The 25,032-nt window shown below is 52.1% G+C and overlaps 2 protein-coding genes across 6 annotated transcripts in view; one reads left to right on the forward strand and one right to left on the reverse strand.

Annotated features, from left to right (window-relative positions):
* Positions 1–23,389, reverse strand: Aldh3b1 (aldehyde dehydrogenase 3 family member B1). Of its 4 annotated transcripts, none has more exons than XM_021151769.2 (10): positions 23,285–23,389; positions 10,437–10,599; positions 8,372–8,482; positions 8,150–8,270; positions 7,858–7,943; positions 7,482–7,563; positions 5,198–5,584; positions 4,637–4,803; positions 2,015–2,114; positions 1–760 (listed from the first exon to the last, which is right to left on the reverse strand). In XM_021151769.2, the coding sequence occupies exons 2-10, from the start codon at positions 10,596–10,598 to the stop codon at positions 570–572; spliced, it is 1,407 nt and encodes a 468-aa protein (XP_021007428.1). In that variant the 5' UTR covers position 10,599; positions 23,285–23,389; the 3' UTR covers positions 1–569. The 4 variants fall into 4 exon arrangements, with proteins under 4 accessions (XP_021007428.1, XP_021007427.1, XP_029328590.1 ...); XM_021151768.2 differs by having other exon boundaries at positions 23,276–23,389; XM_029472730.1 differs by lacking the exon at positions 23,285–23,389 and adding an exon at positions 17,393–17,516.
* The window catches only part of Unc93b1 (unc-93 homolog B1, TLR signaling regulator), a 14,521-nt gene continuing 12,072 nt past the window's right edge, over positions 22,584–25,032 (forward strand). Inside the window, exons 1-3 of one of the 2 annotated variants that reach the window (XM_021151764.1) lie at positions 22,584–22,744; positions 23,147–23,288; positions 23,653–23,806. In XM_021151764.1, coding sequence (XP_021007423.1) covers positions 22,586–22,744; positions 23,147–23,288; positions 23,653–23,806 — 455 coding nt within the window. In that variant the 5' untranslated portion in view covers positions 22,584–22,585. The remainder of the gene's footprint in view (positions 22,745–23,146; positions 23,289–23,652; positions 23,807–25,032) is intronic. The other variant, XM_021151766.1, reaches the window with a different exon arrangement.

Here is a 25,032-nt window from a genome sequence, read left to right on the forward strand (position 1 = left end):
GAGTGGCTGGAAGCGCCATCCTTTGGAGCATGGAGCTCAGACTGGTGGAATGTTTTATGGCTGAGTAAACTTGTGAGGTGAGGGGTGAGGTTGTAGCTGGGGGAAAATCTTGGTCTTATCACAGAGGCAGCACCTCCACTCCAAAAAAGACAAGACACCTGTAGCTTGGGGTCAGCCCTCCTAGTTTAATACTTCCAGCGACCATAGGCTGTTTTGTTAAGGCTGTTTTATTTCCATTGTGCAGATAGAAAACTGAGAGTCGGAAGACCCAGACATGCCTGGTCACAGAGTATGAACTGTGCCGAATATCACTGCTCCCTTGCAACACTATCCGCCAGAGTGTGGGTAGTTCAGAAGTGCTCTGTTTTCTCGAAGATTCTATGGTCACTCCATCCCTTCCTGCCTTCCTACCCTCAGCCTATCTCATTCAAAGGTCCAAAAAGGGGAGCCCCAGGAGGCAGAGGGCTCCACCAAGAAGGGCTGAGCAGACTGCTCTGTGGCGTTGGCCCTGGCAGGCCACTTCTCTGAAGCTGTGCCCCAGGCAGGCTCCTGTGCCCCAAAACCCCTGCTTACAGCAGCGTGCAGCTGCAGCACCTCTCCTCCATGGCCACCAACAACACCCTGAGGTTGCGACTGGAGTAGGGTGGGTAGCGCAAGTCATTGATTTTCTCCATTCCCGGGCTGCGTAGCAGACAGGCACGCTGGTTGGAGAAGGTGTCAAAGGAGAACTTGCCGTGGTACCTGCCCATCCCGCTGGTTCCTGTGGGCAGCACAGAACATGGGTCTTTAGGTCTTTAAGGGCCAACTGAGGGGATATCACATAGACTTGGCTTTGATGGGTAGGCTATCTTAGCCTCTGTTTCTCTGTGTGTTCAGTGGACACACAGAGCAGTGTGTCCACTGCCAGTGTTCAGAGCAAGGCATTATGGATGAGTACTGAACTTGCCCCAGCCATTTTACCAGGTGCCCTTAGGGACAGGCAAACTGAGGTCATGGGTATGAATTCTGGAGCTAGGCTTCCCAACGTTGAATCTCAGTCCCATACTGAACACTCTGGGCAAGTGACTGCCTCAGGCTCTCTGTGAGAGTGGTGTCTTTTTTCTAGGTTTGTGGCAGACATCTTCAAATCTCTGTAGCTCTTACTGTCTAGGAAGGAACAAGGACTCAACCCAGAATGTCCAGGGGACATGACCTGGGTGAAGTTGGTAGTAATGAAGCTGGCTTGTTAAAGTAAGGGAAGCCAGAGGGACGTGGAGTCAGCCAGATAGTGTGTAAGCGGGGAAGGTGGGGGGGACATGTAAGGGGTCAGGTTCAGTAGCCATCACAAGAGGCTAAGTGGGTAACAAGAGCAGGACTTCTAGGCCAGACCAGGACTAGCCAGACAATGCTGTCATTTGCTCTGATATTGAGTCTGACTGGGTGGAAGGACCAGGGCACTTTCAGTGAGGAAGTCGACCTAAAGGAGAAGTAGCTGCCCTGGTCACATGCCTGTGGGCTTGCTGGAATACAGCTGTGAGGTTTGAAGTTGGGGGCGGGGGACAGGGAGTGGAATGGGGCATCTCCACATGCCTGGCCTCCTGGAAACAGAGACACCCCGAGCTGGGTGTGCAGGGACTTGGGAAGGCTAAAGGAGCATCATTTGGCCCTGCCATGGAGTTGAAGGCCAGGACTATGTGGGGATGGGTGGCTAAAGTCTGGGGGAGAGACAAAGAACTCAGTGGCTGGAGGCAACTGGTGTGTTTTTATAAACCCACCAACGTGATCTCTCTAGCTTCTCACCCACATGTTTAGTGCAAGCATATCTGCAAAGTTCCACCACAGACTGTAGGGAGGTGGGAGAGAGGCAGGCTAGTTGGACACTGTCAGTGGGGAGGGGCTTATGCTCCCACCTGCTGCACTGGGCACTGAGANNGGNGCNCATCTTCTGCAGTTAATGTGGTCAGGTAGCAGGATGGGGATGCAGGTAGGGGGGTAGGGGGTCAGCCCAGAAGGGCAGAGCCCTGCTGCTACCTACCCACTCCTCCAAAAGGAAGGCTGGACAGGGTCATGTNCATGAAGCCATCGTTCCCACAGAAGCCCCCGCTGCTGGTCCGGGCCAACACCTGTTTGATGACCTGGAAGATAAAAGATGCAAAGCACTCCTGGNTGGACCTTGTTTCAGTGAGGGTCTGAGGTCCAAGGGGGGCCTAATGGGGCAGACTCACAAGCTCCACCCTGGGGCATATTCTCTATGGATCCACCTGTATGTGTCCCTGACAGGGTGTTGAGGGGACCTGGCACATCTACTCAGACATGCAGAGTAGGGACACAGTGAGATGTCAAGTCATGGAGTTTCCCAGGGAGGGGGAGGGGGTAACTACTGAATCTTACTATAAATGAGACAGCTATTCCAGAGAGAAGGGGAAGAGAAATAAAGGGAGCTGTGGGGTGAGTTTGGGTCCCTAAGGTCAGGTGGGCGTAGCAGCCTGAGCTTAGCCTTGCCTGACTTTCTGGAGGGTTTTCTCCAGTCTGCAGGTTCCTCAAACACTGAAGGGAAAGGAGATAGGTTTGCCCTACTTAATGCCCTCTGATGACACCTCTGAGTTGGGCCCTGTCTGGTGAAGTGGATCCTACCAGGTATCAGCGTTGCCTCAGCCTGAGGCTTCCCAGAGCAACAGCCACATCAGAGGGAGAGCAGGCTGGAAACCAGCCTGGTCTCAGACCAGTGCTGCGCTCAGGAGACTCTGAGGGGCAGTTGGCCCTCTCTGCCAAAAATGCTGTGTTGTGTTTTCTAACGATCCCACAGAGGAATGGCTGAGTTTGAAGGTGAGTCTGAGATGGTCCCAGCAGAGACTTTCATGTAGAATGAGGGAGGAAATGGCCACAGGGCAGTGCCAGGACAGACTGGAGGCTTGCATAGTCAGACAGTGTTGGATATGGTAGCACGTGACTGTAATTACACCAGTGGAGGTGCGAGGGCCAAGAGTTCAAGGTAATCCTTAGCTACATAGTGAGTTGAAGGCTAGCCTGAGCTATTTGAGATCCCATTAAAAGGGCTGCTGAGATGGCTCAGTGTGTAAAGACTCTTGCTGCCAAGCCTGATAGTCTGATTTGATCCCCAACATACACATGGTGGAAGGAAAAGGCTGACTCCTCAAGTTGTCCTCTGACAACCACACAATAAATAAATGTAAAAGAAAAAAAATGTTTTTTAAAGCTGGGGCTAGTGACATGTTTCAGTGGCCACTAAGCCTGATGACCTAAGACTGATGCCCAGAATCCACAAGGTAGAAGGAGAGAACTGACTCCTGCAAGTTGACTTCCAACTTCTGCATGTTCACACAGATATAGACAAGTATGATTAAAAAACAGACAAACTGCTAAGCCGAGAGCACACACAAGAGGCTGTTCTAACTGACTAAATGAGGTCTAGAACACATCTGCAGCGACATGGCAGTTGTCCCCTTCATAGAGAGAGCTCCAGCACATGGCCTCTCCCTTCCTTCGAGGCCAGCACGGAGGCTTGCTCGGACACTCCAGACAGGACAGAACAGCTCTCAGCAGAGCCTTCTAGCAGACACGGCCTTGCTCAGGCGCCCTTTAGCTTCCTGTGGCTCTGATGCTCCAGAGGCATTCTCTCTAGAAATCCCGTTCCCTGGCACGGAGTTGTGAGAAGCCAGGACACTGGGGACATTGCAGAGACCTTGGCTAAGGCCGAGTCCATGCAGCACAAGATCAGGAACACCTGTGGCACAGATGCAGGAGGGCAGTGGTGGCACTGCTGGAGTACTCTCCTGGCTCAAGTGTGGGGAGCTGCTTGTGGGGTGCACGGGAAGTCTACTGCCTTTATGGATTTTTGTATAAATAAAGTGTATTTTATTTTAAGAATGACAGCTGGGTATGTAACTGATTTGGTAGGGTTTTTTTTTTTTTTACATTCTATTGTGTGTTTATGTGTATGTGAGAGAGAGACTAGTGAGACACTAGTCACAGCTCATGAGACAATCTTTAGGGAGAAAAATTTGTGGGAGTCTGTTGTTCTCTCACAGGATTCTTGGAGATTGAGCTCAGGTCACCAGGTTTTGTGACATTTTTACTGGCCCAGCTATCACTCATCCCCTTACTTGGTAGACGTGTTTGTTTTTAATCTCTAAGATGTATTTATTTTATGTTTATATTTTGTCTGTCTGTCTATATGTATGTGTACCATGTCTGTCTATATGTATGTGTACCATGTGTGTGCTTGGGCTACATGAGACCTCATCTCAAAAAAATGTTTGGCAGGGCTGGAGAGATGGCTCAGCGGTTAAGAGCACTGACTGCTCTTCCAGAAGTCCAGAGTTCAATTCCCAGCATCTACATGGTGGCTCACAATCATCTGTAATGGGATCCGATGCCCTCTTCTGGTGTGTCTGAAGACAAGGGCAGTGTACTCACATACATTAAATAAATAAATAAATAAATCTCAAAAAAAAATTTTGTCAGGGGTGATGGCATCCAGGAGAGTTTGCCCTGGGGAAGGTTTGACTTTTGGGAGGGAGGGAGGGCAGGGACAAAGCCAGGAGGCCACCATGCCTAAGGCCCTGTAACTACCCATAGGGGCTGTGCCCCCTTGTTACCACCCCTCCCACAGCCCACCTTTGGTACTTGACCCCACCTGGCTTCGCTTGGAGAAGGCATACAGCGCCAGCGGCTTCTCCCGCCGGTTCATGAACTCGATGGCTTCATCCAGGCTTCTCACAGTCACCAGGGGCAGGATGGGCCCAAAGATCTCCTCCTGCATCACGGGCTCTGTCTCCTGCACATCCACTAACACTGTGGGGGCTGCAATACAAGAGGCAACCTAGCCTTACCCCTAGGTGAAATCATGCCTAGAAAGAGGGGCTCCGATGAGGACATAGCCTGCACACAGGTAAGTCCAGGGTCTGACTTCTTAGGACCTCAGGCTTGGGGTCTGCAGTCTCACGGAACAGCAAAATCTAGAACAGAGGTGTAAGCCACACTCTGAACTTCTAGAGTGAGGTCACAGCTCACTGGGTCCTGGGCTTTTTTGAGGACCCACATTGATAGGGGCACTGTGGCATTGGATACCTAAAGCTGTGTGCTCAGGCCAACTTCCAGAGGTACAGAGAGGATTCAGACATAGGCTGAGACCTGCAGTCCAGCATGGGCTCCTCTGACTTAGGAAGGCCTTAGCCTAGGTTAGAGGGAAACTCACCAATGTAGCGCTCTCCCTCATCACTCTGGCCACCGATGGCCACACGGCCACAGCCCAGCAATCCCTGGAGCCTCTTGAAATGCTTCTGGTTGATGATTCTGCCCAGGTTGGGGGAGGTCTGGGGGTTGTCTCCATAGAAACGTGTGATAGCATTCTGCAGGGCAGGCACCAACCGCTCTTGCATCTCCTGGCTACACAGGACATAATCGGGGGCCACACAGGTCTGGCCGGCATTAAAGTAGCGGAACCAGGCCACACGGTTGGCCACTGTCTGGGGGTCGCAGTTGTCATCCACATAGCAGGGGTTCTTACCCCCCAGCTCCAGGGTGATGGGTGTCAGGTGTTTGGCAGCAGCGGCCATGACGATCTTGCCTACATAAGCATTCCCTGGGTACATGGAAAGGCCATGAGTGGCTCACAAGTCAATTGGCTAGGTGTGTATCCTCACCTGGGTCCCTGCACAGAGGCTCTAAAGGAGTTTATTCTGCACTCCCAGCGGTAAGTTGGACTCCCTGACTCCCTCCTAGGTGAAGCCTCTCTGCTTCTACCTGTATCTGCTTCTATCCCTGGCCCACCCTGAAGTTTACTCTCCAGCCTCCCACAGGACTAACCACGTTTCCATCTTCTGAAACCTCTGATGCCTTTCACCTTGTCCTCTAAGGCCAGAGTCAGTTTCGCCTGACTGATTGTCAGGACTCTCTTCTCCGTCTCATGTACTCCGTCTTCCCTGACTTTCTGCTCCACAGGCCACTCCCTGAGTCCTCCTCTCCTTCCCTCACCCGCTCATCCTCCAGCCTGTCCCAGCCCTTCCCTGCCAGACCATAATTCCTCCGTTCCTTCTTTACTGTCTCCTCAGTTCACGCCCCACAGAGGCACTCTGGGGACAGGGACACTTGCCTGTGATCTCAGTGCTCAGGAAGCTGAGGTAGAAGATTACTTCAAGTTCAATGCCAGTCTGGGCTACAGTGTGAGATCCTATCTCAAACAGTGGCTGGGCCAGCCATGGAGGTGTGCTCCTGTAACTCCTGCACTCCAAGGTAAGAGTATCGGGGGTACAAGGTCACCCTCAGCTATGTAGTGATTTGAGGCTACCCAGGGATACATGAGACCTTGTTTGGAAAAAAAAAAAAAAAAGCCAAACCCAAACAAGAGCAGCAGCCCCACCTTGGGCAGAGAGCTGAGCTCAGTGCAGAGAACTTGCTTGACATGTCTGAAGCATTGAGTTTGATTCTCAGCACCTCAAACACAGACAAGACTCCAGAAGAGACACCCTTAGACATGACCTGAAGTCTCAGACGTACTCAACAGAGACTCCCTGCCTGAGGGAGGAGGGGGCTCAATGAAGCCCTTCTAAGCACTGTATGCTGGATAAAACCTTTTTTTTTTTTTTTTTCTGGGCAGACCTTGGCTTTGGATAGTCTTAGCTTCCTAAGGACTGTATGCTGGATAAGACCTTTTTTCTTTCTGGACAGACCTTGGCTTTGGACAGTCTTAGCTTTACAGATGAGCAAACTGATCAGATTAGTCATGGGACCTTGCATCAAGATCGAAGTCTGGTTTGTTAGGCCTTGGCTCGGAAACAGGCCTTGGGTTTTGCCTTGCCTCTGCACCTGACCCTGGGGACCCAAATCTAAGGGCCACTAGGCCTGAGGGTGTGGAGGTGACTTTGATGGCACTCCCTGCCTCCTGCCTTGCCTACTTATGAGACTGTACCAGTGGCTTTTCCCCATAGGGAAGACCAACCTGCCTTTGCTCCAGCATCCTTCCCTGTTCTCAGCTGGGCTTTTCCTAAGCTTAGGCAAAGTCTAGAGAAAATTCCAAAGCCCACTTCTCCCCTACTCTAACCACAGGCAAGTCAGAAGCCGGCCAGCTCAGGTCTTAGAAGCATGGCTCACTACCTACCTCATCTTTTAAATCCTCTAGAAGCTTCATCTTGGTCCCTTGAAGCAGACATCCAGGACCTGGGACAAGCTAGCACAATGGCAGGTGACCTCTGGGAGCTAGTCTTCCTAAGAGCTTGGGTGCAAATCCTATTATGGCTAACTGGACAACCCTGGGTTGGATAGCACTACCCTTCAGCAGCCTGAGCCAGTCTCTCTCTCACCTGTGAAGGTGGAAGGGGGGCCATGGGTGTCTGCTGTCAGGGCCTGATGCGGTAGAAGCTTGACATGGGCAGACTTTTGACTAGTGAGGTTGAGGTTAGGGAGGTAGCTGGTGTATGTGGACATGGAATTCTGCCCTTCTCTCTTAGGCAGTGGAGGCTAGAGCCAACCCGGAGCCTTACCTGTGAAGAAGATGTAGTCGAACTTGTGTTCCAGCAGCTGCCCGGTCTCCTGAGGCCCACCCAGTACCACAGTAAAGCAGCTCTGTGGGGGCAGGCAAAGGTCCTCAGACCCAGCTTCTGAGTCCACCCTGCCTGGAGCCCACCCACTTTGCCTCTTCACCCAGGCATAGACAATCCTTCCTGAGAACTTCCTGGGGCAGGGGATGGCTGAACACTAGACCAAGAGATAAAATGATGCTGGGGCCAGATATGGGATGTCAGGGGACAGACTACACAGGCTATATCCTAGAAGGGAAGCTGGGGGTGAGGGAAGGTGATGGAGCTAATGCAGAAGAGCCCCGCTAGCCAAGTATAGAACTCGACTATTTCTGCTTACCTGGTCCAGATAGCGGGGCAGGACCTCAGCCAGTATCTTTTCAGTGGCCTTGCTGGTCTCTGAGGGCTTGAGCACCACACAATTCCCTGCAGTCAGCACAGAGGGAATGTAGGAGAGGGCAGCCATGCAGGGTATGTGTTCACACCCACCCTCAGATGAAGAATCATAAGTGATGGACAAGGCCACCTAGGAGCCGGGTGCCAGTCCCCCTTCCCGTCTTCCCTTTCTGGGTTCCTAGGTAGCCCTGAGCTCTCCAGTGTGTAGGGATGTGGGAAGGTGGAGGCCTCCTCACCTGCAGCTATGGCCCCCACCAGCGGCACCAGTGTCAGGTTAATGGGGTAATTCCAGGGCACGATGATGAGCACCAGACCGAAGGGCTCCTTCCGGATGAAGGCTGAGTCCAGCTGTGTAGCCTGGGTCAGGGGTGAGCAGTGAGGCTCTGGAGCCTCACTATGGGAACAAGGAGTTCATAAAGCCCACCTACCACCCTGCCACACCCCCTCCTCCAATTCACCAGATTCTTGGACACTTTCTCATCCTTCATCCAAGACCGCAGGTTCCTGAGGGCCAGGTCCACCTCTGCCTGACTGATGGCAATCTCAGACACCTCGGCCTCGAAGGCTGACTACAGAAAGAAATGAGAGTCAGGGCCGAATGGGGCGGGTATTGCTTCCTTCCTATAGGTCCTGCATCTCTTTATCCTTTCATTCATTCACTCATTTATTTATTCATTCACCCACTCCTGGGAGCTGTGGGCACCTGGAGGCAGACTATATAGTGGGAAGAGATCCTAGCAGGCACAGAGGCCTGGTGGCTGGTGAGAGCTTTCTCTGCTTCTGCATAGCCCGGGATACAGAGCATGGGGCACAAGGCACAATTGTCCTCGACTTATTCCCTACAGCCCAGGGGGTACTACCAAGTGCCCTGGTAGCAGAAGATCAAGGTCTGGAGAGGCAGTTCAGAGTGCCAGGCAAGACTGTACAAGGGAACACTCAGCTGGGCAGTGGTGGCACAAGCCTTTGATCCCAGTACTTGGGAGGCAGAGGCAGGCAGACTTCTGAGTTTGAGGCCAACCTGGTCAACAGAATGAGTTCTAGGACAGCCAGAGCTACACAGCCCAGAGAAACCCTCTTTCGAAAAACAAAAACAACAACAACAACAACAACAAAAAAAAGGGTATACTCCACACAAAGCCTGGTGGGTGTCTTGTGCAACCTAATACCACCATGAGTCCTAGTAGCTGAGCCTAGTTTCAGCCATACACAGCTCATAGCAAGCCTGGCAGCTCCTGAGGACCCTAGGGAGGTTTGGATGGGCTTAGAAATCAGTCTACACCTAGGGGGCATAGCGACCTCAAGAGAGTAGGGTACTATAAATAAGGCTCTTCCTTGGGCCCTGCTTTTCTTGGCTGTGTGTCTCTGGGCAAGAAACTGAGTTCTCTGATCCCCCCTCTAGGGTTAAGTGTCTGTGACTGCCCAGCAGGAGGAGTGCTAGGGGGAGGATGAGGGGATGCCACAGCACTGGGCAGATGCTGCCTGGCCTGTCGAGGGTGGAGACAGTGAGTCTTCTGACTGGATCAGGGGGAGGCACCCAGGTGAATTTTCTGGGCTGCTGCATCCTTTGTAAGGTCCAGGTTTCTGGAGTCGGATAAGAAAGCAGAGGTGGAACCTGAGCTAAAGGGGGAAAGGTCAGGTCCTCTGAGTGCTGGCCGGGGCTGGTGAGAAGCAGCCGGAGTCAGTCCCAGGAGTCCAGGACTAGGGTTGAGGAGTGTCTCCAAGGTAACCTCAGGAGATATAGGGAAGTGGAACTCCCTGGAGCAACCCCTTGGACAACCATCTCAGGACTGGAGGGACCCTGTATGGCTGCTGCTGGGACTGGGAGGGAACCACAGGGCCTGCAGGTTACAGAGACTGTGATGGCTACAGTGCCAAGTGACAGCCAAATCCTCCAGGGTGTGGCCCACTTCCTCAGGCCTTGTTTCTGTCTGTCTCTGTCTTTCTTACTCTCCCCCAGCCACTCTGGCTTCCCTAGCTCCTCAGTTACAGGAACACCAAGCTCTCCTGCCTCAGGACCTTTGCATATATGCTGCTGGGCAACTTCCTCCAATGTCCATGCAGCTCATTCTTTCCCCTACTTCCTGTCTGTTCCGAGCCACTCCTCCCTTCTTAGAAAAGCCTTCTTTGACCTCCACGTACAAACCAGTTTCTTGGGCTGCCCCCCACGCCCAACACTGGAGTGTGTACACCATGCACGTTACCAGGCAGCATGCATGCACAGCATCCCCTGCAAAGGTCAGCTCTGTAGACACAGGGGCTTTGCTTTGCCTTTTCTCTCCAGACCCTAGACTGACCAGGACCAAGCGCATGCCAAGTTTTCCATAAGCAGCTACAGAGTAGACGGAGGACAGCTGGAGGGGTCAAACAGTCCGCAGTGTCTCACAAAAGGAGCTGCGGTCCCCTGGGCTTTCAGCCCCTCTTCCTGGAGGATGTGCCTAAACCGTGCTCCTTATCCCAGTTGTACCACCCTTGCTGACCTGGGGGCACACACACCCCTACCCCACAGTCCCTGTTCCATGCCACCTTGTGCAGGTCTTGGGCCAGCGCCTCCTGCAGCTGTTGTTTGTTGTCTCGGAGGAAGTGGCCCAGGCCTCGCAGCTGTGCCACCCGGAACTCAGCTGACCTCGTCCGCCCCGCCTTGAAGGCCTCCCGCAGCTGCTGAAGCTTGTCTTCAAACGAGTCCATCCTGCAGGACAGTGCAGGGTGAATCAGGTGGCTGGGGCTGCCCTCACTTTTGTGACAGTCTTCAGCCCCGGCCCCTTCCCAGTGGCTCAGAGCCTTCCCACGGTCTCTCTTGGATAACTCCAGTGGTGATAGAGTGGCCACTGATTGATACACAGCCAGACATGAGACATGTCTCCTTCTTCCAGATGGACTTACAGGAAGCTACAGGACAGGGTATGGGCTTGGGGACAGCTGTTCGGCAGCCCTGAAGGCTGGGCTGCGGAGCCTGTGAAGAGTAGCTCTGACCCAAGGCCCTCCTGCTCTAGTGCCCTCGCAGGGGCTACTTTCCACTGCCTGGCCTGGGTAGAGAGGACAGGAATGGCTACAGTGTGGAATACCGCTGCAACCACCACAGTTCAGGAGCACTACACAAGAGGAGCCTGCTGAGTGGAGACGGTTCCGTGACCTTGGCTGACCTTGGGCAGAGGAGTTACTAGACCTTTGTGACGACACTCTTGTGTCTCCTTGGCACAAAGGGAAGAACGCCTTGGGCTTCCCAGAGGCCCTCCTGCCCACCTCAGCCATGATGCCAGCTAGAACACAAGAGAAAGTGACCACTGAGGAGAAGGGCTAGGTGGGGTGATAGAGGCTCAGTCACCAGCCAGGACTGGCAGACACCAGCCAGGACTGGCAGACAGGGAAGGGGCTGGATACTCCCCTGGGCTCATCAGAGGAGCCCTGTGACGAATTCACTCCTAGACTTGGTGCCTAGGACCGTTGGGGCCCCTTTCTTTCCTCATTTCCTCTCTGATTTCAGCACTCAGTGTAACTGAAGCCTCTTCCTCCAGGAAGCCCACTCTGACGCCCTTTTATCTGTTCACAGTGGCCCCTCGGCTCCACTTGGCTTTGTACAGTGTGGCAGCATAGGATGGAAGCCCAGTTACCCCGTGCTCACCTCCTCTTATTGTTCCCTCCCACTGGACCAGGAGGCCAACCCCACTTTGCCTATTTAACTCGTCTTGGGGCTGAGTGCCCCAAACTTCCCCAGCTGCTGGAGGAGTGGGGATTTGTCGTCGTTATTGTTGGTTTGCGTTTTTTAAAATCTTGCCTCTGTGTGTAATGTACCTGCACGTGTGTATGTGTGTTCCCATGTCCGTGCGTGTGGAGGCCCAAGGCTAATCCTGGTGTCTTTCTCAATCATTCTCCAGCTGAACCCAGAGTTCATAGATGAGACCAGTCTGGGGCTGGAGAGATGACTCAGCATTAAGAGCACTTGCTGCTCTTCCAGAGGGCCTGAGTTCAATTCCTGGTACCCACATCTGTAGCTGTAGCTCCAGAGGACCTGGTACCTCTGGCATCTGCATGCACCTGCACTCATGCATACACATAATAAAAATAAAAAGTCTTAAAAAGGAAAACTAGTGCCTAGACAGCTTGCCCTGAGGGTCCACTCTCTCCACCTTCAAGCGATGGGATTCCCGGTAGCTGTCACACCCAGCACCCTGGGCTCTGGGATATGAACGCTGGTCCTCATACTTGCTGGCAAGGACTTCATGTGCTGAGTCATCTCTCCAGCCCTGGGTGTTAGATTTGGTTTGGTTAAATGTGAGGCAAGCTGCCCTTAAACTCTCTATGTGGCTGAGATGCCCTTGAACTCGGGTCCCCCTGCTGATATCTTCTAAGTGCTAGGTTTATGGGCACGTAGCACTATGCTTGGCTTAGCTGACAGCTGTGGAGATGGGGCCTTGCTGTCTGCCTCTGGGCCCAGGGTGAGCATCAGTGCTTTGCCACTGTCAGGCAGTTCTCTGGGTGGCTGTTGGGACTGGTGTGTGCAGAAGAGATGATCTGCAGCCACAAGCAAGGCCAGAGGCTGTGCCGAGGGACCCTTCAGGCCTCCTGTTCCAACAAGAAAAGCTGAGATTGTGGGGGAACAGCATCACCCTCCACCCCGAGCATTATCAGGGTGGCTCCAGACTCTGCTTCTACCAGCTGTGAGAGCTTGGGTGAAGCTTCTTCTGACCTGCCTCAGTTTCCCTGCTGTCTCAGGAGAAGGAGCCCTGGCTTGCAGACTATTATACAAAGAAATCATTTGTTGTCCCCAGGAAGTACAGGGGAGGCCAGCGCCCCTGAGTCCCCAGCAGAGTTGGGGAGATGCTCTGTGGTTAAAGCAAGAGAAGCAGAGTCCAGGTCTCCTGACCCAGAAAAATGCTAGTGGTCACGTGACCTTCCTATAATCCCAGCCTCTGAACCCGGAGAGGACTCCCTGGAGCAGAATGCTCATCTTGGCCAGTTCTGGACTTGACTGAGAGACCCTTCTCAAAGCGAACCTATGAAGAAAGGTTTCCAGCATCAATCTTAGGCCTCCTTATGCACATATATAAACACATGTGCAACCCCACACAGTAAACCGACACATATATGAACTTGCAGAACACAATACCCATGAGAAAAGAAAAAAAGAAAAATGACACTCCCAACAGTCACTCCCTGCTCACTGGAATCTCTTCAGAGCCCACAAAAATGTAAGGCATGCTACCAAACACTGTGGCATGGAGTTCTGTGTGTGAAGTCTGTGCAGAACATTCTAGAAGTGCTCCTAGCAACACTAATGCCAGCTCACCATGGCAGCAGGACACACACCTCTCCTTCAGGGCTGCCTGCCTGGCACATGATGCCCCCTGGAGGTTGGTCACTGTGGTCTAAGGGTGTGTCCACCAGAGGCCAGAGAGCCAAGCTGGACCTCAGTAAGCAGAGGAACCAAGGCCATCTGTCACCGGGGTCAGGAAGCTTAGACTAAGACAGCACAGGAGAACTAGGAAGCCATAATGGACATACCCACTGGGGATTCCTGTGTAACTCTACTGGGCTGTATCCTCTCCCCAGTTCCCTGGGGATATCTCACCCTGGCTCAGTCAGTAGTGATGTCTGTCCTGACTCCTTTAAACCCAACAACAGCAGGAGGACTGTTGTTCACCCCACTGAAGGAAACAAAGACCAGAGCACAGGGAAGACAGGAGCTAGCCTGAGTACATCCTGCTCCTTCACACACTGGAAACACCTCAGTCCAGGTCCAGACACACTGAGCCCAAAGAGCGTGAAGAGCAGCTCCCTCGGGTCTCTATCCCTCAATCCTGTCATTCCTCCTGATCCACACCATGCTGCTCCATACAAGCCCTTGGCTCAGCTGCTTAGATGCAGAGCTGGTGAGCCCGGGGTCTTCCTGAGGCTGGGATGGGGAGTTTCTATGTCATTTGTGTTTCCCTGGGGTCTAAGTAGGACCATGGGCCTGGAGAATCCCCCTAAAAGCAGTAATCAGCCTGACATGATGAGCCATGCCTGTAACCCCAGCTGTAGAGAGGCAGAGGCAAGAGGGTTACTATGAGTTCTAGAAAATTCCCTATGAACCAAAGCTATATGAAACCCTAGTTACAACAACAACAACAACAAGAAGAAGGGCTGGAAAGATGGCTCAGTGCTTATGAGCACTGGCTGCTCTTTCTAGAGGTCCTGAGTTCAATTCCAAGCAACCACATGGTGGCTCACAACTATCTATACTGGGATCTGATGCCCTCTTCTAGCATGCAGGCATACATGCAGATAGAACACTCATACATAAAATAAATAAATCTTTTAAAACAAAAATAACCCCTACCTGCCCCCCAAAATTTAAAGTTGCTTTCTAGAATTCACATAAAGGTAGAAGGAGAGCGTCAACCCCACAAAGTTGTTTCTCTGACTCCTACATACATGCTGTGGCATGCACCACCCCACATCAGAAACAAACGTTTTGTTTGTTAGTTTGTTGTTTGCTTAGTTTTGGGGATTTTGAGGCAGAGTTTCTCTATGTGGTCCTGGCTGTCCTAGAACTTGCTCTGTAGACCAGGCTGGCCTTGACCTCAGGGGGCCACCAGCCTCTGCCTCCTGAGTCCTAGGATTAAAGGCATGTGCCGCCACTGCTTAGCTATAAACAAATGTTTCATAAAAACATACAAAAAATAAAAATAACTTCTAAATAGGGGCTGGCGATGTAGCTCACTTGGCTTGTCTAGTATGCATGAAGGATAGAATTTGATTCTTTGGGAAGCAGAGACAGAAATGTCAGAGTCCAGGGTTACCGTTGGGGACATAGAGAGCTTGAGGCAAGCCTGGGCTACATGAGACTTTGCCTCATCAAACAGGGGCTGCTTATGGTAGGCTGGACCAGCACAGGCATTTGCTGTGGATGCCCAGGGCTGCAGGGTGAGCCGGAAAACTGGGGAAAATGGGGAACAAGTGAGCACTGAAGCCCACACTCCGACACCTGGGGCTTAGCTGCCATGCAAGTGCCCTGCCCTGTGCTCTTGGAAGGGTCCAGCTGATGGGCTTCCCCTCCTACTCGCTCATGCCTGCTCTCCTACCGACAGAGTTCCTACAAAGGAAAGCTCTGCCCACTCCCCCACCCTTCCTGCCTCAGTTTCTTTAACTACACCTCAGGCCTCCATAGTCAGGGGCTCAGTGACCTGGGCACAAGTCCCAGCAAGATCATGCACTGGGCTGAAGGGCCTCAGGCAGGTCTCGGGCTCTTTGGCTCTCTTTTTTCATTGGTTACCATGGGTAAGTTCTTGCTAGCTCTTGTCATGCTTGCTGCTGGGGAAACTCAAAGGCAAAGGTTTAGAAAGGCTTGGTCTTGGGCTGGAGAGATGGCTCAGCAGTTAAGAGCACTGACTGCTCTTTCAGGGGTCCTGAGTTCAATTCCTAGCAACCACATGGTGGCTCACAACCATCCGTAATGAGATCTGATGCCCTCTTCTGGTGTGTCTGAAGACAGCTACAGTGTACTTAGATATAATAATATATAAATCTTTAAAAAAAAAAAAAAAGAAAGAAAGAAAGAAAAAAAGAAAGGCTTGGTTCAGGCACAGCCCCCAGAAGCACTTAGTCATGATGGCCACTTAGTCAGTGAGTGGCAGATGAACTGGGAGAGGAGACCTCCAGGAGACCTCAATCCAGTGTGGGCTCAGGGCAGGCAAGCGCATCAATCCTAGATGCAGGAGGGACAGTAAAGTTGTGGCCTCAGGGAGTGGAGACCTCCATTGGAACTGCCAGAGGTGGGTCACATGGTCAGGCTCAAAGACCCCCAGGTCCTAAAACCTAAGGGACTCCTGCTTTAATCTCTAGCCTATGTGTAGCGTTGGCCCTGGGTTCCAGGAAGTTGCCAATGCTCTGGGCAGCAGCTTCTCCTATCTATGGGTCCCTGGGGGAACTGAGAACAAGACACTCTCGGGCCTGGGGACAGAGCCCACCCACTCTCCCTATAGATAAGCTGCCCAGAATACGAAGTCCTCAGAACCACAAGATCCCTCCCCCTCGGCACTGCGTGGGGGCGGGGTTGCCTCTCTTTCACTCTGACTAAGTGTATTGTTGAGGAAGAGTTTTTCCTATGATCCTCGGAGCCTCTCCAACTAGCCAGGCCTGCCTGGTAGTAGCGCCTTGGAAACAGCTAGTGCTTGAATGGACTTCAGGGTCAGGGGCCATGTTCTCTCCAGTGGCAGCCATGTCCTTCATCCCCCTCACAGGATGTTGAGTCCCCCAGGAAGGGAAGGGCTGGGGAATCCAGTGCAGATTCAAGGGCTACCCAAGCCTCTCAGCCCTCCCCCTCAGTCTCTTCCTTCCCTTTTTCTCCTCAAGCTTCAGGCACATAGGGCCTGGAAGACACAGGCTGCCTGTGTGTGAAACCGCCAGTTGCCAGACAAGACAGGAAGCCTGGCACCCCAGAGGAGCTGGAAGAGATCACTAACAGTTCTACTCCCATCTTCCCGGGATACGGTACCTGCGGCTTCGCCAAGCTGCACTGCTTCCTGGCTGTCCGGCTCTGTCTGGCACTCTGCCCTTATGCAAGGTCCAACAATGCCTGCCCCTGGGGCGGGGCGCCCTGGCCTAGTGCCTGACCTTGGCTCCAGGCCAGGTGGAAGCTGTTAGCTGGGATTTTACCACAACGTCTATCTCATAGAGGTTTAGAGATATTCTCTCAGACCGCAGAAAAGGAGGCAGGGCCCAGAGAAAGGCACCCAGCTTAGAGTTGCACAGCAGTTCTGAGCATTGATTGGGGATAGCGGATGGGGAGGAAGGGAGGGCTGAGGTAGGAGCATTTGTAGCCTAGGAACTTCAATGTGAAGGGGGGAACAAAGAGGCCTGGAATATCAAGAAAGACTGTACACCCCGCCTAGCCTTGGCTACTCTCCATCTGTTAAAAGGAAAGGCCAGACCCAGAGTCCAAAAATATGGTCTAAGGACCAGGCTCTGCCAGCTGAAGCCCCGGCCTCTGCCTGCCTGTGACCCTCGATCTACCTCCAGCTGAAGCCCACTCACAGATTTGTCACCTCCAAACCTCACATTTTACAATGAGAAAACGGGATCTGTGAAGGGACAGGGTTTGGCCACGTAGGATGTCCGTGGTAACTTATGACTATAGAGCTGGGGATGTCTCTCCCCAAAGACATCCCCTCTGCCTGCCACCCTGTGTTGCTGAGGTGGCCCCTGGGGTCCCGCTTCTCTGCAGGTGCAGAGCTGTGCCTGGCTCTACTCCAGGGACACCTGTGGGAGCCAGCACAAAGGGGGATGACTCTGAGCAGCTGCTGGGGCAGACAGGCTGGCGATTGGATTACATGTGTGTGTGATGGAGAGAGAAACATCCTTCGTATCTCTGCCCTGGGCCATGTTCAGTGTCTTTTCCCGCAGGTGCCCTGGGCCAGCCGGGAGGTTGCTGGCCAGGGCCTCTGTGCCGACCTTGCACCTGGGAGATGCTCTTCACCGCCTCACCCCACTCCCCAGCCTACCTGGGAGGACAAGAGAGGCCTGGAGACCCACGACCTGCTGGCAGACCCGCAGGATTCAGCTAGCTGGGGTAAGGTGTAGAGCTGAGGGGCCACTGAGAGCCTTGTCTTCTGTGTGGGATGGAGCCCCCAGCCGCCGCTTGTCACGTGGATCAGCATGTGACAGCTCTGCTGTGTTACTGTCTGGAACTGAGCCAGACAGATGCACAGGCAGAGCGGCGCTGTCATGTCGGGCTGAGCTGGAGCTGGGCTTGGAGTGCTCAGCCAGAAACTAGGCCCAGAGAGGGTCAGCCACTGGTCTGAGGCCACACAGCAATAAGGGGCTCATCTGGCAAGAGATTCTAGTAAGCAAGAGGGGTGTTAAAGGATTCAAAGAGTCTCCTTCATATCAGGGGGCTGTCGGGGACTTTTCTTAAAGTTCAGGGGTTAAATTTGTCTCAACTCAGGAACAGCCTCAGATAAGGCCATGGGAATTCCAAATTTCTAGGACAAGGGATTTGAGGTGGTATTCCCTGGGATTCAGGCACATCATTGTCAGCAAGATACAGCACTTAAGAGGAGAGCATCAGCTGAAGAAATGATACTACTAGCCTGTGGCCCTGTCTGTGGAGGATGACCTGGGTTGTTAATTGGTATAGGAGGGCCAGCTCATTGTGGGGGACACCATACCCTGGGCAGGCAATCCTAGGCTGTGTAAGAAAGCCAGCCGAGCGTGGGCCTGGGAGCAGAGAGCAGGGAGCAGCATCCTCTGTAGTACACGCAGTTGGAGCTAATCCCCAACTAGTTTACAAATAAACGAGACCCAGACTATAGTTATTTTATCTGTCTTTGACAATTACTGGGGGGAGGGTCACCCCTAATTTACTTTTCTACTGCTGGCCTGCCTACCTCCTCAGTGGTGTACCCCAGTTACTTGCTGCCTTCTCTTTCCTCCTCTTCCTCTCTTTCTCAGCCAGGTAACTCAAAAGCCCGCCTAAAGCCGGGCGTGGTGGCGCATGCCTTTAATCCCAGCACTCAGGAGGTAGAGGCAGGCGGATTTCTGAGTTCGAGGCCAGCCTGGTCTACAAAGTGAGTTCCAGGCCAGCCAGGGCTATATAGAGAAACCCTGTCTCGAAAAACCAAAAAAAAAAAAAAAGGCCCACCTGGTTCAAATCCCTCCAGTAGTTGGCTGCAGCCATTTTCTCTCCTTTTCTTTCTTTTTTTTTCCTCTTTGGTACTAGATCAATCATTGGGGGAGACTTGGTTCATCAGTCCTTCCTGGCTGCCACCTTCCTCACAGTTGCCATCACATTGCTCAGTTCCTCTCGCTTCCCCTTGGCGCAGATGTGTGTGCCCACCCTCTTCTAGATGAACTTGAATGCACGCGCACACTTGTCCTTGGACATCTTGGGCAACTCCATGACTTGGTGCTGCTTGTATGTAGGGTGCGAATCCGCACACTTCCTGGATCATGTCACGCAAGAGCTTGGTGTGCTTGGTGAGGCTCCCACGGATCCATCTGGACCTTAGTTGGCTGGCGTGTGGGCCTTGTTGAAGCCCCTGGCCATGGGGAAGTGCAGGGCCATGGCTGCTGCTCGCCAATGGTGTCCAGGACAGTGGCTGTAGCCATTTTTATGGCTTAATTTAACCAGAAGTTTTAACTTAAGGAACAAGATTTGCACAACAAAAGCTGGTAACTGTGAGAATTCACTGTGGACCTAGACCTTCAGTATAGAATTTAGCATTGTGGCGCATAGCGACAGACCAACCTCAACAACCCCCCATGGTCTCTTTAGCTGTGTTTCTTTAGCTGTGAAGTGGTTCCCTTGGTCAGAAGGTGCCATGAGAAACCTTGCCCTCTAGTTCCTGTCTCCATCCTGCCTTTTTTTTTTCACTCAGTGATGGATAGGACCTGGAATTATAAGCTGAATAAACCCCTTTCTTCTCTCAACTGTGTGATCACAGAGGAAAGAAGCTAGAACAGTTCCCCAGGATGGGCGTCTGGGCTCACAGGTATGAGCTGCCACGGACCATTTCCGCTTTTCTTCCTGTGACGGATACTGATTACTGTCCTAAGAATTTAAAAACATGACATGTAGCAGGGTGTTGGTGGCGCACGCCTTTGATCACCACACTTGGGAGGCAGAGGCAGGTGGATCTCTGTGAGTTCAATGCCAGCCTGGTCTACAGAGTGAGTTCTAGGACAGCCAGAGCTACACAGAGAAACCCTGCCTCGAAAAACTAAACCAAGCCAATAAAAAAACACCAAAGCATGAAATATTATTGTAGAGAAGGCATTGGGAAATGCCGTCACCTCAAATTGTCATGGTCTAACTAGAGGTGGCAGAGATAGAAGCCTTGTCAAGTTCTCTGTTCTGCAAATCATAGTAGATGTCTACCCAGGTGACCTCCCTCATCTGACACATTTTTTACAGTCCACCTAAGTGTATGTATGTACATGTGTGTACAAATGCCACCTCATGCTATGGAGGTCAGAAGACAACCCACAGAAATCGTTCTCTTCTTCCACTATGCGGTGCTCTAGGGTTGAACTCGGGTAGTCAAATTAAACAGAAAGCATTTCTACTAGTTGAGCCATGTTTTCTACTAGTTGAGCCATGTTTTTGGCCCCAATTTCTGTTCTTAAATCAGTGGCTGACTGGGAAAAGGGCACAGACATTAGGGACATGATTCTGGCCTCTGCTCTGGTACACAGAGACCTGAGCCAATGTGATTGAAGGGTGCATTCCTGAGGGGGTGGGGCTTCTTTTGGGTGCTTCCTCTCAGCCTCTTTCAGAGCATTCACATATCGCAAACCACACATATCACACACACAAACATACTATACAACATGCACATACATGCACTATACACATATACCATACATGCCACAAATGCTACATGTAAAATAAACATACATATACATACATATACATACATATACACAATACACATATCACACATACATACATACATCACACACACACATACATCATACATAAATATGTACCACATACACTACATATCAAGTGCGCACACACACATAGACACATCACACACAGAGACATATCATACACACTCATAGACACATCACACACACACCACACACACATAGAAACATCTCACACACCCAGACACATTACACACACACAGAGGCACACCACACACATAGACATATCACACATACAGGCACATCACACACACACATAGGTACATCACACACACAGATACATCACACACACGCACACACACACACACACAGACACATCTCACACACACTCACACACACCCACACACACTCACACATACCCACACACACATACCACCCTGCCCTTTCCACTCAGTGCCCACTGAGCCCACTCACTGTGGTACCCCCCCCATGCCAGCTGCTCTCTTCTCATTACGCCTCACCTGCCCCCTTTATCCTATAGGATTGCATCCTCTCAGGGTCTCAAAGTCTACTGCCATTCCCAACACTATGATCACTCAGCCACAGGCTCACCACAGCCACCACATGAGACTGTAAACACTGGTGTCCACTCTGCAGCCACACAGCTTCAGAGCTTCCTAGTGTCCACTGTATCCCTCCTGTCCTGTGTCTTCCATGCCCCAGATGATGGCAACACCCTCTCTCTGTTCTTTTACTTTTATTTTTAAGACAGTATCTCATGTATTCACTTCAAATTTCAAACTTGAGATGTAGCAAGATGACTCTTTGAATACCGGGTCTCTTTTCTCCACTTCTTGTATGTTGGACTTACAGGTGTGCACAGCCATGACCACCCCAGGATCACCCCAGGACTCTGCCCATGACAGGAAGCACCCGACCAACTGTGCTACATGCTGCCTTTGCTCCCTTCATAGAGCCGCAAGAGCCCACCTTCTGCTTCACCACAGCAGTGCCCTCTGTCTTCTGGAGACAGTCCTGCCAGACAAAAGTCCGGAACCTCTGCAAATTTAACTTGTCCCCACACCTCAGCCCCTAGACTCCCCAGTGACCCTTCCTTGTCACCTCGTCCTTCATCCACTCACCTGTTCATTTTCACATTTATGTACTTACTGATACTCTACAGGAGGGCACACGCTATTGTATGCATGAGTAAACTGGGGATGGAGAAGTGGAATTGGCTGCTGCTTCTTCTCCTCCTCCTCCTCCTTCTTCTTTTTGGTTTTTCGAGACAGGGTTTCTCTGTGTAGCCCTGGCTGTCCTGGAACTCACTCTGTAGACCAGGCTGGCCTCGAACTCAGAAATCCGCCTGCCTTTGCCTCCCAAGTGCTTGGACTAAAGGCATGCACCACCATGCCTGGCAAAATTGGCTTCTTTAGTCACAAAGTCATGTAATGGCTGACCTGAGACTGGAACAAGCATTTTCCCTCGGGCTGGGTTCCAAGATGCATACACTTGCAATAGCACACACACACACACACACACACACACACACACACACACACACACACCACATCCATACCACATATACTTCACACATTACACACACACACCCCACATCCATACCACATATACTCCACACATTACACACACACACACACATATACCACATCTATATCACATATACTCTATATACTACAACATGCTACACAGTACACACACTACACCATACTACATACCACACACTATTTATAACACATACATCATACATAACCACACACTACACCTACACACACCACACATACAGAAGCTACATACAAACCACAAACATATACACATACACCATACAGACATGCCACACAGACAAACCATACCACATACACACACTAACCACACATTACAGACTGCACACATACACGTATACCACACACATACTACATACACCATACATACACACTGTACACACACATAAAACAAGCACACAACACACATACACACACAAACCACACTACACACATACACATACACCACACACATCACATACACATACTATATACACCATACATTACACACCACACACAAACCACAGAACATAAAAACCACACACACACATCACACTACAGACTGCACACACATACACATACACCACACACACATAAACAAACACAAAAATCACACACGCATGCACACACATGCACCACATATATACCACACACACATACCACACACACATACACACACACACACACACACACACACACACACACACCATGGATATACTAGGAGGAGGCGGCCCACGGGGTGGGGCCTTCTAGACAGGGCGGTCTCTGATGAAGGAAGTCCCAACCAGCTGCTGGTGCCCAGAACTGCAAGCCCTTGATCTGGATCTGGTCATGGAGGTGGAGCCTCCGCTCTACCCTGTGGCCGGGGCCGCGGGTCCTCAAGGGGATGAAGACCGGCTCGGAGTTCCTGATGGGCCAGAGGCTCCCGTGAGCAGGGCAGGGAAACACAATGGGACACCGGACCGACTGCCCCGCGGGGCACCCGGGAGGGAAAGTCCCTGGGATGGGAGGCCCCCTGTGTCCTAGGATGAGGGGCGGGGCTCCAGACTGGGGACCAGGGTCTCAGAGTAGGAACACACTCTGGAATAGGGGATGGGGCTCTGAGTGGAAAACTGGAACCCGGAGTGGGGAGCAGGGATTTAGAGAAGAGACTAGGTCTCTGGGTCTGGGGGACAGGGATCCAGAATTGTGGACTGACACCCCGAGTGGGGTGCGGGGGCCCTGGGATGGGGACTAGGACCCTGGATGGGAAACCTGAGCTCCTGGAAGCCGGGATAGGGTCTGGAGTCCGACCCGGGAGCCAACATGTGATTAGTGATCGGCCCGCAGTTGGACGAACTCGTGGGTGCGTACCCCAACTACAATGAGGAGGAGGAAGAGCGCCGCTACTACCGCCGCAAGCGCCTCGGAGTGGTCAAGAACGTGCTGGCGGCCAGCACGGGTGGCACCCTTACTTACGGCGTCTACCTGGGTAGGGAGGACACACGAATCCTGCTGGCGGTCTGCTTCCCCTCCCCCTCCACTCCCGAGCTTGGAAAGAGAAACCTTGCGGCTAGCTGGCCTCCTTCCCCTTTCACTTCCCGGGTCAGATCTGCTGTTGCTGTGGCGTGCACTTGGGACTGGGAGGCGGGGTGTGCCACAAGCCAGTGTGCCCATAACCCAGCCAGAGACTAGGTGCGGGTGGCTGGGAACGGGAGTCTTGTTCTTATCCTGGTCCTGATGAATATAGGAAAGGGTCGCTTAGGTGACTCGGCGCCCTGCCAGCCTTGTGGTGAGCTTGTTTAGTTGTTCTGAGCCAGACTGATTAGAGCTCTCTATGATGCTCCCTGTCCCAGGCCTCCTGCAGATGCAACTGATCCTGCACTATGATGAGACCTACAGAGAGGTGAAGTATGGCAACATGGGGCTGCCGGACATCGATAGCAAGATGCTGATGGGTATCAACGTGACGCCTATCGCTGCCCTGCTCTACACACCTGTGCTCATCAGGTGCCAAGCTTCTGTTTCCACCCCCCCCCCGACTTTGTGGGGTGCAGAGACTGTTGAATCATAAGGCCATCTGCTGCCCTCCTATTTTGGACTGAGGCGAACTGCAGAGAGGCCTTGCTTGTTTGGGAGAGTGAGAAGGAAAAGGGGAAATCCCAGCTATAGAGGAGGAACCAAGAGATCCCCCCCGCACCCCCCCCCACCTGCACATTTGGTTTCGTGGGGACTCTGGCATCCTACCAGACAAACTGTGACTTCCTGGGCTACAGCCTTGAAACCCCCAGCACAGCTCAGGTTCTCAGCCCAGTGAGCCATGACTATGTTGAAAGAAAAGGTCTCACAGAAAAGGACTTAGCTGCAGAGGCTCAGGTTGGTCAGGCTGGAGCTCTAGGGTGCATATGCACATGCGGGCCATTGCAGAAATCCTCCACAGCCTGATGAGACTCCTGAAATGGGTAGATTGGGAAGGAAGGGTTTATTTCACATGATAGCTTGTAGTCCATCATCCAGGGAAGTCAGGGCAGGAACTCAACCAGGTAGGAACTTGGAGGCAGGAGTGGATGCAGAAGCCATGGAGGAATGCTACTTACTGGCTTGCTCCCCATGGCTTGCTCAGCCTGCTTTCGTATAGAACCCAGGTCTACCACCCTAGAGGTGGCACCACCTAAGTGGTCCCCCCCTCTACATCCAGAAGCAATCTAGAAAATTCGCCATAGGCTTGCTTCCTTACAGGCTAATATGTTAGGGGCATTGACTCAGCAGAGATTCACTCTTCCCAAGTGACTCCAGTTTGTGTGTCAAATTGACCATTAACTAACCTGCACGCAGGCTCTCACCCAGGAGCCCCAGCTGACCCTCAGGATTCTTCTAGTTCAGCCTCCTGAGTGCTGGGACTGCCGGCTGTTACCACGCTGGCTGGCTTTATACCTCTTAAAATTGACCACCTCTAATGATAAGAGTAAAGTCTTATTTTGTTCCATCACACAGCCAGGGTAGCTGCTCTTACTTTAGTCATGAAACAATCTTTCCTCACAAAGTTGAAGGGCGTAGCCTGTAGGTTTAAGATTTAGCTGAAAGTCGCCGGGTGGTGGTGGTGGCACACGCCTTTAATCCCAACACTTGGGAGGTAGAGGCTGGCGGATTTCTGAGTTCGAGGCCAGCCTGGTCTACAGAGTGAGTTCCAGGACAGCCAGGGCTACACGGAGAAACCCTGTCTCGAAAAACCAAAA

Source organism: Mus caroli, chromosome 19 (genome assembly GCF_900094665.2).
Source record: "Mus caroli chromosome 19, CAROLI_EIJ_v1.1, whole genome shotgun sequence".
NCBI lineage: Eukaryota > Metazoa > Chordata > Mammalia > Rodentia > Muridae > Mus > Mus caroli.